General features: G+C 39.9%; 1 protein-coding gene across 1 annotated transcript in view; it reads left to right on the top strand.

Annotated features, from left to right (window-relative positions):
* Positions 1 to 5772, top strand: part of DOP1B (DOP1 leucine zipper like protein B) — a 94339-nt gene extending 88567 nt beyond the window's left edge. Inside the window, exons 34-35 of the mRNA XM_026651062.1 lie at positions 683 to 812; positions 3434 to 5772. Of these exons, the coding sequence (XP_026506847.1) occupies positions 683 to 812; positions 3434 to 3691 (388 nt within the window). The 3' untranslated portion in view covers positions 3692 to 5772. The remainder of the gene's footprint in view (positions 1 to 682; positions 813 to 3433) is intronic.
* The last annotated feature ends 8112 nt before the right edge of the window (positions 5773 to 13884 follow it).

Raw genomic sequence — 13884 nt, 5'->3', positions numbered from 1 at the left:
CACCCAAGATTCATCTAAATGTTAATATTCCCTTTTGATCTCTGAATCAATAGCTATAGTGAGAGACAGGAACTGTCTGTTTACATGGCTAGCATCTATAAGTAAACACACAATTAGTATCACTTCTAACTTTTAACAACATAGGCTAGAACTTTGAAATGCAAACCTATCTAGCATTGAATGGCCTTAATTACCATTTCTAACATGTCTCTACGGGTTGGCTCTGGGTTAGCTAGCCTGCAAGCTGCTTAACCCTTTCTGGCCATATGTTACACTTTGTACAAGATTCATTGCAATTATATAACAGTGGTTTGCATAATTATATTTTAATCAAACAACGTCACATATGGGCATAACCTGCTGGATATCTGATAAATATTTAGATATCAGACTTTGAGAAGATTTTGCTGTTTCCAACACTGAGAGAATTGTTGGGAGAGAGGAAGGGTCTGTTTCATTTTCACTTGTATCTATATGGGGACATTGTCCATCCTTTCAGTACTTAAACAGACTGACCACAAAATACAGCTCTTGTAACAGAGCATGGGGGAGGATGGTCAGCACAGCTATTAAAACAGTGGGATAAGAAAGCTTAGTGTTGGAATTGTCAGCATTTTTTATTTATTTCTAGGAAAGGGACTCTCATGAATGATTTCTGACCTGTACAATACATTTGTTTCAGGTACAGATGGGCCTTTGTTCCAGAAGTGGACACAGAGACTTGTACCATGACCTCTCATCTAATGGAAAATCACCAAGAATGTAAACCACATATCATTAGAATCATGGACTCGTTAAAGCTGAAATATGGGGTAAAGAGAACGCTTCATTAGATACATATTTTCTATTAACATTAACTCTGATAACTTTAAAGCACCATTTTTATTCATTTAGAAAAGTCAGCTGGGCAGTAGATTTCAGTCTCCATATTAAAAGGCTCTTTGGCTTTAAAATTGATCTATCTTGACAATATTCCTATTATATTACATTTGCCTGGAGGATTCCAGATAGCCATTTATTTCAGGTGATTCACTATAGACACATCTACCAATTATGCAGGTAATATCTTCTGACAAGGGTCAGCCTGGAAAAAATCGCTGTACTATCCCAAACTCCCTCCATTCATGACCCCAAAATGAGAAACTAATCACAGGAGATTGGGCATGTCTTCATAGTGTTACGTGTTCAGATTTTAATAAGATTTGATGTCAAATAACCAACTCAGTTGAAGTTTTATTTAAGTAAGACAATCAATCAATACTTAACACAACACTATACAGAAATGAAAACATACATATCAGTCTGCGACTGGAGAAATTTGGCATCTCATTTCACTTCTTACTCAGTTCCCCCATATTTATCCCTTGTATACTGGTTTAGATCAAAGAAAATCCTTCAAAATTTTCTTTGATCTAAAATTTTAGCCCTGCTGAAATATCCTTTCTCATGTTTTATTTTGAATATTCTGAACTTACCTAATCAATAAGTAAATTACATTGATAACTAATTTATTACTACTGAGACCATTTGTGACCATAATTAGCTCTTAATAATTTAGACATTTAATCAATACACTACTCAGTGGTTTGCTGTTGCATTGATTGTAGAACACATCTGTTATAACACATGTTCCTTGTCCAGTTTGTCTATTACTAATATCTTCTCAATTACAGTGCACATTTATAAGCATCCTTTGTTAATTATTAGAAGTCCTTCCTGGGCATCTGTACTAGGTTAGCAAGATCAGGGTAAAAAGCAGAGCGGATAATTAAATACAGTGCTACTATCGATTACAGACATTCATTAGTTTAAAACAAAGCACTCTTTAGCATTAGAGTTTAGACAGCTCTTTGGCTAACACAGAAATGTTTCTGGGATGTTTGGCCAAAGAATCATGAGTTTAATATTCAAAGGAATAATAAAAGATTAACATTTACTAGCAATATTATGATCTTACATGCTTTGATCAAAAATGAAGTAGTTGATAAGAATATTGGTATTTTAAATTTTTAGGCTTCAGCATCAAAAATCCATCAAGATGAATGGGGGTGTTCATGGTTCTCAGGGCTATTGTTTCTGGTTGTCTCCAGAATCCCACATGCACTGCCATCACTTTCCATCCAGTTCTCATTTGCAAGCTGATCTAGCTTTGCAAGCATAAGGGCTAATATTTTCATGGAAGCTGAAATTCTGGAGTATGGAATGAATTCCAGGGGAAAGTACCAACTTGCTAAACTACTGCAAACCTGTTCATTTCACTCCTGAACATAATAGATACTGCAGCTATTTAGGTCTTCTGGTTGGATATTGGAGGACAGGATCTCCATGTATATCTTGCACTGTGAATTGATAACTTAAGAAAAATTGGAATTCTTTTAATACAGGAAATCTTTCAAATATATAATATATTAAAAAATAACCATCTGAAATGAGACTAGAATGTAGCCTCAAATACACAGTTGTCATACATGTATTTTAAACTAATGTATCACTTTAGATACTGCAACATAGCCTTGAAAAATAGGGAGGGTTATAAAGGAAGACAAAGCAGACGGTGGCTAGGAAGTATGATTTTTAAAATTGCATGTGCACTCTCAAAGAATTATGTTGCTCACAAGAGAAAATTTAATATGTGGCTCTCCTCAGAAAAGTGACTTTTTAGAAATGCATCTTCTAACTTCAGATCTGCTACTTTTGTTTATTCAGAGGAATATGTGCTTGCCTTAGTGTCCCAACATTTTTACTAATTCTGCTACTACAGCACAGCCAGTGCAGCTCAGTGAACGAGCTAGATTTTCTTTCCGCATGTGCATCAAAGGAGTCAGTATCAAAGTTTGAAGTGCTAAATCAGATTCTGCCCTAATTTACACCTGTGCAACCCCCTTGACGGCAGCGGAGTTGTGAGGAATAAATGGTAGAATTGGACTGCAGAATCTTATTACATACACAGAACCTTATTGTGGCAGGGGATCTCACACACTGTTAATTATGCTAACCTCCCTTACCCACTTGTCACCTTCTCCCATACTGCTCCATGCCTGCCTTCCAGTATGTATGCAACACCTTCCCAGAAGTAAAGATGTAAAGCTACTACCCAGTCCTTTAGGTCCTTTTTCAAGACCTATTGCTAATATATCTGCAGAACAGCACTCACTGACAGTGCCTAAGCAGGTGACCAACAGGGATTACTTGTGGGGGGGAGAGAATATAGAACCACATAATACCATTGTTAGAAACTCACTTTTTAAAGTAAAACTCCATTTTAAGGTAACATCTTGTGATGCAAGAAATGCCTGGTATAGCAGGCTGCAGATCTCACATTGATTGACAAATAGTATCTACTGCAGATTTCAACCAAGTTATGTCATAGAGGAATAGACCAGCTTTCTGCATAATACTCAATGAATCTTCTGGTTTGTATGCTTGTTTGCAGGAAACAAACACTAATGAGAGAACTTCAGAGAAATGTGACTATCCTCTTTTGAACCTTCGTTCTATATCCAGCATCACACAGTTAATGCCCTTCTTCAGGACCCTGAGCTGTGCATTCAAAGCACAAGGTAACAGGTCCCAAAATGCACAGAGTTCAGCATCTCTGTCAGTGGAATATTCTCTTGGCAACAGCACAAGGATCTTGAAACAACTAGAAGAAAGTGTTGAATGTGACTTTTTGGAAAACCTGGAAAGTTAAGGCAATTACAGGACAATTCATTTATGTTGGTATGAATAGTGAAACCAAGCTACAACCTCATTGTCAAAGAGAGATTTGTTACTGGGGGTTTTTTGTTTTGTTTTTTGTTTGTTTGTTTTTCCTGCCACACACTCCCAGTTTTGAAACTGCAGTTCAGCTTTTTTTGGACTGGTATAAAGTACACCTCCCGGAATCTTGTTTCTTGCTTTGTGTTGAACTGTGAGGATTTTTGCTCAGCTTCTGTGGAAGAGAAAGGTAACGTAATTTAGTACCAGTGATAACTTTTCAATATAGGCTTCTTCACAATGGAAACACGAATAGGATTCAAGAAAACTTTTTGTAATTATAGTAGAAATATTTTGACTAATTAAGGAAGGCAACAAATTTACTATTTATCTAACCAATTAGCAAGCTAATATTTTAATCTGATTTGGAGAACCTTTCTTCTAAAAGTAAAAAGAAACTAATGTAACTTTCCAAAAATTGCATGTCCGTGTACAGTCATCTTGCGTATATAATTTCCAGAAGTTGTTTAAATTCCGCTTATAGTGCTCTTTCTTTAACAATTGCCCAAACATATTTATCTACTAAACTTCTACAGAAGTAAACTAAATTACCAACAGGTGTATTTTATCAGCTTTAAGATGATGTAAGTAATGTGCAGATGTACTGCATTTGTAATCTCAAATCTGTATTCTAGTAATATACTCTGCAAGATCAGTGATTATTTAATTTAGAAGACAGACCTATTCAGTAACATTTATTGTAATTTATATCGCTGAATTAAATTATTCCCATAATTCAAAAAGGGTCACTTTTCTAAAATGAAAACTTTGTTCAGAAATTGTTCTTTCAGAGACTAAAATCACCTTACAGCTTTTGAATGGCAATTTAAGTAAGGTAGTCCTGTAAAAATGTAAACTATTATATATAAGAAACGTACAGATCTTGAAATGTATGTGCGTTCTGTCCTTCATAGAGACTTCACTTTCATAGGTGATCAAAAGCAAAACCTTTTACAGTGTTTAAAGGCTCTTTGTACAGGTAAATGTCTTTGCTGCTTTAGGTGGCACAAAAGATAGGAGGAGACAGTTCATGGGGCTGTGACTGAAAGGTTCAGGAGCAACCTCTGAATTCTGGTGGCAAAGCAGTTCTGATGGATTTAGAGGAAAGGGATTGACTGGCTTATTCTCTCTCCACACAGTAAGGCTAAATGTCTGAACTGCCTAAGATGCCATGTGTTTGATCGGGGCCTCATGGTGAGCATCCTGGTAGTTACCTGCAGAAGAAGGATTACAAGAGGTTTTTTTTAATTGAGAAAGCAAACATTCTTGAATTTTCAAACTGCCTGTTAATCCAATGAAGTATAAAATCATTAAGATCAACAAATAAGATAATAAATTATGTAGGTTGAATTATTTTTGAGCATTTTACATTTTTCATGTTTGTCAGGGAGAAGAGCTTTACTTGTTCTGTTTTAGTACCTTCATCTCTAAAGATGTGTTTTTGTGCAATATTGTTGAGCAGTTGGCCACTGCTACTAGTGTTAATTGGAAACCTCAATGCCAAGCTAGACATGCCAAGACTTTTGATTTTAAACATCGTATTGCACTTTTCTATTTTAAAAAGTCCTAGTAAACAGTAACGGTATTGGACAGTGCAGACAGAGATGTTTTTTTTTTTCCCAAGATTTATACAGAAACACAGGAGGCTACTCTGCAATTCTTGCTGGCCTTCAGATAAACTTAGGTTTTTCATCTGTTTTGATACAAAATAAAATGGTGAAACATACACAACATGCTTTACTGTAATTGTGCTATACCATTGACTAATGAATAGTTATTTACTCATAGTCCTATGTTGAACTTTAATCATTTGTAAACGTTGGTACAGTTAAGTGTAGTATTGTTTACTCATTATGAATGTGAATTATCAGACTTCGTTCTGAATGTAACTTATTGACAAATTAGATCTGTGAAAGCTGTTGGCCTAATCACGGGTAAAAAGATGTAGTATCTCTTCAAGCATAAATCGCTATCAAACTGGAGCAGAACATTTATTAAAGTTAAGTTTATATATTACTTCTAAAATGTTTTCATTCAGTGTAATCAGCAAATAAGGCTACACTCAGGGTATTTTGATGGTTTTATTTGTAAACTAAGTTTTTTGTGACGAGGGGCACCCTTTGTTTTCAGTGAGTGATTCTTCTCCTGCCAAACCCAGATGAAGTGCTTATGTCAAGAGGGCTGTTCGGGATGATTTACCACCAGATCTTTCATTCCAGGTCCTCAGTTCAGTTCTAGAACTAAACAGCTGCCTGAACGGCTTCCTTTCCACTTACAGGACCAGCATTGCTTATGTGCTGGACTGGGCTCCCTGGGTTTTTCCTTCTGTTGCTCTCATTTCTACATCCCGTGACACAGGGAGTATCACCTTTGACTTCCCAAGCTTCAGCTGTCACAAGTATCAGAGTTCTGTCACTTTCAAACAGGTTTCCCCACATAGCAGCCAAATGGCATTAACCACTACACCACAAGTTCTCTCTCGTATTTGATTTTCACAGACCACTTTGTAAAGACAAGGTCCCCTTGCGTATCACTTAGCTCTAAATCCCCCCAACTTCCATATGGCATTCTGCTTGTTGTCATGGTCCTTAAGGACCTCTAGAAAAGTGTCTGGGGAACAGCGACCCATAATTGTAGAATGATTAATTGCACTACAGAGTCAGCTGACTTTTAAGAAGAAAATATGTTTATTTTAAGTGTCTAAGGCCTGGTTGTGACATTTACCCAGAGTATAATCTGGACTGATGAACAGCTATGTCCCTTTCAACCTGGGGTACCTTTTACACTGCTTTGCTGTGAGAGCCACTGATCCTGGTCTGCCCACACAGCCTCCAACATGTAAATCATTCCCAGCTATACTGTATGAGTGCTATAGTCAGCCACCCATGAATTACGTTGAGGACAACACCAGCAAACTCCCAGTCCCAGACTTTCCCTCAGAAATGTGTGTCTTGTACTGCCCAGCACTCTCCTGGACGATACAAGCTCATATAAAGTCCATCATTTCATTAATAGAAAATATGTGCAAATCTTGTTATAACAAATGGAGTTTCCCAAACACACTGGTTTAGATAAAACAATAAAACAAGTTTATTAACTACAGAAAGATATTTTAAGAGATTAGAAGTAATGAGGCATAAAAGTCAGAATTGGTGACAAAGAAATAAAGGCAAAATGCAAACTAATACCTAACTTAACAAGCTAAGTAAATACCAGCAAAGGTTTCTCTCACCACATGCTTTAGCAGTCATATGGCTGAAATCCTTTCAGCCAGGATCTTTCCCCCAGCTCAATGTTAATATCCTTGTCCTTCAGGTGCTGTTCATGCTGTGAGTAGACATGAAGGGAGAGATATTTGGGGGCCTCTGTTTCCCTCTCTTTCTTTGAAAATCATCTCCAGCTAGGGTTCAGGAGACAGCAAGTCTGTGGAGATGGGAACCTCCAGCTGTTTTGTTGCCAAGATGTACATTTTTTACTCACCCTTTTTCCTTCCAAAGAATGGCCACTTAACCGGGTGATAGTCCATTTGACTTCGCTGACGCCTGGCTGAGGCAGAGACAGTTTGCCTTTCCTCTCTGAGGAAGCTGTTGGTGCCTGCTTTTCTAAGCATGGAATATGTCTCAGTACTGTTATACAGAGGAATCTTATAACTTTACATACAATGCTGCCACATATATTTTACCAGGACAATAATGATCAGCACATTGAGTTTTCAAATGAAGCCTCAAAAGACATACCTTGTACAAAATCATTATAGTTTTTAAAAAGGGGTGAACATAGGGATACAGACTGTCTCACTGGTCTACTATGTGCTATTTTGGCTGTGAGTGGTGTTTGGGTTTTTTTTTTTACTGAAATAGTTATACCAGTACAACCACATTAGCGTGGATGCAGATATATTGGTATAAACACTTTTTATACCAGCATAATTTATTCCTCTTTCTGTATAGGAATAGTTGTATCAGTTTAAAGGACTAAGGGCTTGCCTACATGGTGCAGCAATATGCATTAGGTGTGACTTCTTGAGTGCACTAATGTGTTGCATGCTAACTGGACTGTGTAGACTCTGCTGATGCACACTAAAAGTTTCCTAATGCGCTGTTACACTATGTTAAGTGCACTTATAGAACTTTTAGTGCACGCCAACAGGGTCTGTATGAGTCCGTTAGTACACAAAATGTTGGTACACTTTAGAAATCACATCCCCTAGTGTGCATTGCCATGCTGTGTTGATCTGATGCTGTGTAGATTATACTGATGAATGCAGCCATACTAGGGAGATTATATCACATTAGCCATATTGGTATAGATAACGCAGTATATAACTTGTGTGTAGACACGCCCTAAGAAACTTTAGCATAAAGCCTGATGTTAGGAACAGTAAAAAGAATACTTTTGCTTACTTTGTGTCCAATCATGATAATTTCTTTGCAAAATTGAGGTAAAGCAGAAACACTAGTTCAGTTGTTTTTATAGAAAATGCAACTTCAAAATCACATAGGCTTAAAGCTTAATTTTCCAGAAGAAAAAGGTGATAGTATTTACGACAGATTACTGCCAAAGAACAGCAGAAGTTGAAACATGGTACATGAAATAAAGGCCTTAAAGTGTATTCAATGTTATCTTTTTGAATGTAATTCTTTTAACAATATTAAATGTTATTTTGAAATACCTCTTCCAGTGGAACTGTAATTGTCTTACTACTCATTTCTGACAGGCTGTCCTCACAGATCATTTTATTTTCTTTGACTCTCAAAAGTCTCTTCAGAATTTCATTTCAACTTAGCAAGCTCTGATACACAGCTCTATATACCAAGAGGTGTACACTTTTTTTTTTAAAATAGACTGTCTTCCTCCCTGTTTATCTTAAGCAACTGCTCCGTATGGTGTAAGCACCAAAGCTCTATGCCCCACAGTTTTAAAATCCAAAGCTACAATAGACAAAGTTCAAATGATTCTGCTACTGCTCAGAACGGAAAGTCACTGTACTAAAATTTGTATCCTTTCTTTCTCTGCCTTCCTAGCACACCTTTGCAGTTCTGTGAAACAGTTAATTTCAGTCGTCCCCTCTAGACGTTGCTAGGGTTCAGTTGTGCTGCATAATATTTGAAAAAATTCTACTGAACACTAGGTGCTGTACACGTTTTAAGAAATATTACTGCATACCCAGTTGGAAGTGTTGAATTGGACGGTGACTTTAATAAAATGTTTGAGAGGAAACTGATTGACACTAATGAAGAATGTTATTTAGGTGGATAATATCAGCATATATTAGTGTTAACAGGGCACTACTACCCCTGAAATGGATCTTTATTGGCTCCCAGTGGAGCAGATTACTGTCATACCAGTGAAAAAAGGTCCATAGTAATTATCTTCTATACACAGCTGTTTGAGAAGGAATTACACAAGCAGTAAAGGGTTATATTAAGCACATAACTCCTGTGTTAAACATTAAGAGCTATACATTCCTCTTACGAGTCTCTTTCACAAATATACACAAATAAGACCTGCGCTAGCCTCACGCAGTTCCTGTTTGGCAAACAGAGACGGTGGTTACCAATTTTATAGACAGCTTCTTTCCTCCTGATCTGTTCTTCTCAGCCCTCTGGTCTGTCTCAGATTCCCTTGAGGCAAGGCCTTGGTTGCCTTAAAACCCCTCTGGTTCACAGTCCTACTCGAGCCCACGGAGCAGAGTTTTGGCTACTTTGTCTAGCAGCGTTGCTTCTTCAAGCGTCAGTTAAGGAATCCCAACCACAGTAATTTATTTTGCTTGATTTATACACTCTTTTTTCCCCCTCAAAGAAGTCATATGTCTTAAAAGCATGCCCTGTGGGTGTGTGGTTACTAATTTTTACCTGATTAGTATTTTAGAAGGGGCGGGGGGAGTGGTACCAGGGCCAGCACAACCCATTAGGCGACCTAGGCGGTCGCCTAGGGCACTAACATTTGGGGGGCGGCGACCGCAGCGGCCGGATCTTTGGCCACCCCGGTCATTGGCGGTATTTCGGGGGCAGGACCTTCTGCCACCTCTGTCAGGGGTGGCATTTCGGGGGTAGGACCTTCCGCTGCCTAGGGCAGCAAAAAAAGCTGGCGGCGCTTCTGGGTGGTACTAAACGAAGATCACCCCATGTTTACTCACTCATCATTCACTCTGGCTCTCTGCATGGTGTCCTTGCTGTAAGGTCACTATAATCAGGTCAACCTGTGCTCCCTGCTGGAACTTTACACATGTGGTTTTTACTTTTGCATGGGCCCATATTTGCTGTCTACTAGGTTCAATATCTATCACACATGCAAACTTTGCCAGTCCTTTATCAAATTTGCTTCTGCTTAAAGGGAACCTGCTCCCAGCATCCTCTGCAGCCATTCTGCCATGTTTAAGTCATGTCAAGTTATGCTCACACCATTCATTCAGTATGGCCACACCAATTTGGCACCATCTCAACAGTCCCCCATTCGATATTCATTTACCAAAAATAATTGTAATATCGCATCAATCATACCCACAATTTGTACATTATTAGATCATGTATCTTCTTTTCTGGTGTCTAACATTTAAAGCATTCTTTTACAATTATTAGTAGCATAATCCAATAACTCAATCTTATAAATTTTCCACAAAGCTTGTTTTTTCTTATATTGCTTACACATCTGATATCCACAACAGAAACATACAAGGAATAATACGGCAGTTCCAGAAATCCAAAACAACAGTGCCCATTCAACTCCATTCCATGCTGTTACTTGACATACAACATCGTACCAAGCACACATTTGCTATATTATTTTTTCTACAGCTTTTTCAACAATTTTATACTTTCGAGCAAGCATACCTTTTACAGATATCAGTCTAGTTGACCATTCTATTTGGTCTAGTGTGCCTTGATTAATTTGTATGTCCATATTCCAATCTGCATCATTCCACTCTCTTTCCTTCAAATTTGGTGATGTTAGTGTAGGGTGAGTCAATGGTTTTAGTCATCTGAGGATGCCATTGATATTGTTCATAGTGGAAATAACTTATCTCCACAAGTACACCACGTCCCTTGGTCCATGAACCAAGTTGTTTGTTTCATTACCCTTTTTGTTTTGATGCTAACATATATCTTGGTTTATTTCATATAATCCTCACCACCCATTTTTCCACTGTAAATTCATGGTGGGATTACCTCCTTTCCATTCCAGTTTTCTTCTTTAACCAAAATACCCCATTCCCATTGGGCTCCTAGTATTTGCTTCCATCCTAATCCAGGTATCCACCATAATCCATTTCCTTCTGGTACTATTTCATAGTACCCTGTTTCATTTTTCCAGGTGCTGGCATATATTACCGGATACACTTCCTGTGCCTTTCCATTGGCTATTCTGGAAAGGACAAGAGTGCACTGGTATATGGTACATGTATCCACTTGCACCATCCAGGTATCTTGGAATGATTGATTAATATAAGAGTAGTAACTCAATGCCCAGTTAAGAGTCTGGGGCCAAGTTCCATTGTTCTCCCAAGATTCCTTTTTGGCTCTGTTCTATTGTTTTCCCAAGATTCCCTGGGCTTCTATACAAACTTCTCCCCAGGATAATCCTGAGCAGATATCCCTTATTTAACAATATCCAGACTACTTTCCCCCAATAATTCACTCAATTCCATCACAGAATATCCCATCTCTTGATCCATTATTTCCCCTTGTTCCCCAGTGTGTGCTGACTGCATCAGTTGCTTTAAAGTCTCTCTCATTCTTTCCCTTAGGGTAGAGAGGCTCTATGTGTTTCCCAATCCCATTGGAGTGTATAGTGTTTCCCATATGGTATCTCTTAACCATTCCTCTTCTTTCCACACCCCAGACCCAATATATTTTATATTGTGCAATCCATTTAGAACACTTTGGATGATTGACACTAATCATCCAATCTTCAGGGAATACGTTTATAAAAACTTTAAATTTGGACCCATTATATATGTATCTGCGCCTGTGGTCATAGTCTGGAATTAACCGTTCCATGCCTTCAGGGGAATAATTGATTACATTATGATGATTCTCAGTCACTTTGGTTATATTAACCCATGTTTTACCTTCACTATGTTGTATATTCCCTGTATATGAGGTATGGCATCTTAAAGCACATTGATGTTCTCCAGGACATTTTCATCTCAATACTTCCCATCCCTCAAATTTGGTGTTATGGCAATGTCCCTTTACCATTATCCATTCATTTCCTAATTCCCATTCAAACACAGATTCACCGCCATACCCTAATGAACATGTGGTCTGGGTACACCAATTGCATTCCCATTGACATATGTCCATATTTTCAGTGATGTTATACAATTTCACAGTTGCTCCTATATCTATGGCGGGAACCTCAGTCCCATTTTTCAAACCAAGCTCCTTGAGTTATACATTCTTGGAGTGCGTTGGCTTGAAGGACCTTTTCTTGGGGTACATCTGGTTTCCATAGTTCCCCAGTTCTAGTATCAATTTGGGATTCATGAATTCCTGATTTAGGTATACAATTAGTTACACTCGAGGTCCATACACATTGTTTACTATCTGGATCATATTTCCATTCAACTACTAAAGTGTGTTTTTCCAAGGTTCCTTGCCGACCTTTGTTCTTTCCTTTGTCTTCGCTGATTTTCTTGTGCTCAAAATTCTTCAAGTACCAAATCTGCTATCCAAACTTCCTTCTGTACCCATTCAGTTATCTGTTTTCTAGGTGGGAGTAGGAATTCAGGAGTCCTCATAGCTCGACCTGTCATTAACTCAAAAGGTGAGTACTTACTTCCAGCTTGTCCCAAGGCTCTCATGGTCATCAGGATTGCACGTAAAGCAGTTTCCCCAATCTTAACCTTGTGTTTGAATTTGCTTGGTCAAGGCTGCTTTTATTTCTCTATTCTTCCTTTCCACATTTCTTGCACTCTGTGAGTGGTAGACTATATGCCATTTCTGCTTGATCCCCATCATTAATAATAATGCTTTTACCACTGCTCCCACAAAGTGAGGTCCTTGGTCACTATCCATGACCAAGGGTATACCCCATCTGCTTAGTATTTGGGTCCATAAAGCCTGAGCTGTGTTATCTGTTGTGGGGATTACTTCCACCCATCCTGAAAAATCATCTATGACCACCAAGCAAAAGGTTTTCCCTGTAGGAGTTCTTTTCAAAGGTCCAATGTAATCCATTTGTAATCTTTGCCATGAGCCCCTAGTGTCAGGTTGGTGTCTCAGTATTTTTTCTTTCCTGCTTTTAGGGTTAACTTGGGCACACACCAAGCATTGTTGACAAAAATCTGTTAATATGCATGTCCATTCCTGGCCACCACCAGTGATAAGCTCCCCAAATCCTAAGAACCGGTTCCCTACTGGGTCCTCGGCGGCACTTCGGCGGCGGCGGGGGGGGCCTTCACTCGCTCCGGGTTTTCGGCAGCAGCTACTTCACCCAGAGCGAGTGAAGACCCCCCCCACCGCCGAAGTGCCGCTGAAGACCCAGTAGGGAACCGCGTGGTGAGTACAAGCCCCACGTGCCTGTCTCCCCCACCCACCCATCCGACCCCAACCTACGTCCTGCCCCCGACTGCCCCCCTCAGAACCCGCAACCCATCAACCTCCCCCGCTCCTTGTCCCCTGACCACCCCCTCCCGAGACCCCCCACCTTAACTGCCCTCCAGGACCCCACCCAACTCGCCCCGCTCCCTGTCCCCTGACTGCCCCGACCCCATCCACCACCACCCCGACAGACCCCTGGAACTCCCACACCTACCCAACCCCCCCCATTCCCTGTACCCTGACCGCCCCCCCAGAACCTCCGCCCCCTCCAACCGCTCCCTGCCCCTTATCCAGCTCCTCCTCCCAGCCCTGGCCCCCGTGTAAGGATGCCACACAGCCACTGGAGCTTGCAGCCCCACCCCCTTACCATGCCGCTCAAAGCGGCAGGAGCTGCAGAGCTGCCCAGAGCACTGACGCCAGCAGTGCGGCGCGTTGGGGCTCTGCGAGGGGGCGGGGAAGCGGGGGAGGGGCCAGGGGAGCGTCCCCAGCTGGGAGCTTGGGCAGGACGGTCCCGCGGGCCGGAGTTTGCTCACCCACCCGCCCCTTTAGGAACCGGTTCTACACCAGCTTCTAAATTTAACAA

Source organism: Terrapene carolina, unplaced genomic scaffold (assembly GCF_002925995.2).
Source record: "Terrapene carolina triunguis isolate 2854851 unplaced genomic scaffold, T_m_triunguis-2.0 Scaffold30, whole genome shotgun sequence".
Taxonomy (NCBI): domain Eukaryota; kingdom Metazoa; phylum Chordata; order Testudines; family Emydidae; genus Terrapene; species Terrapene triunguis.
The sequence above is the reverse complement of the archived record's forward strand: the minus strand, read 5'-3'. Positions and strand labels throughout refer to the sequence as shown.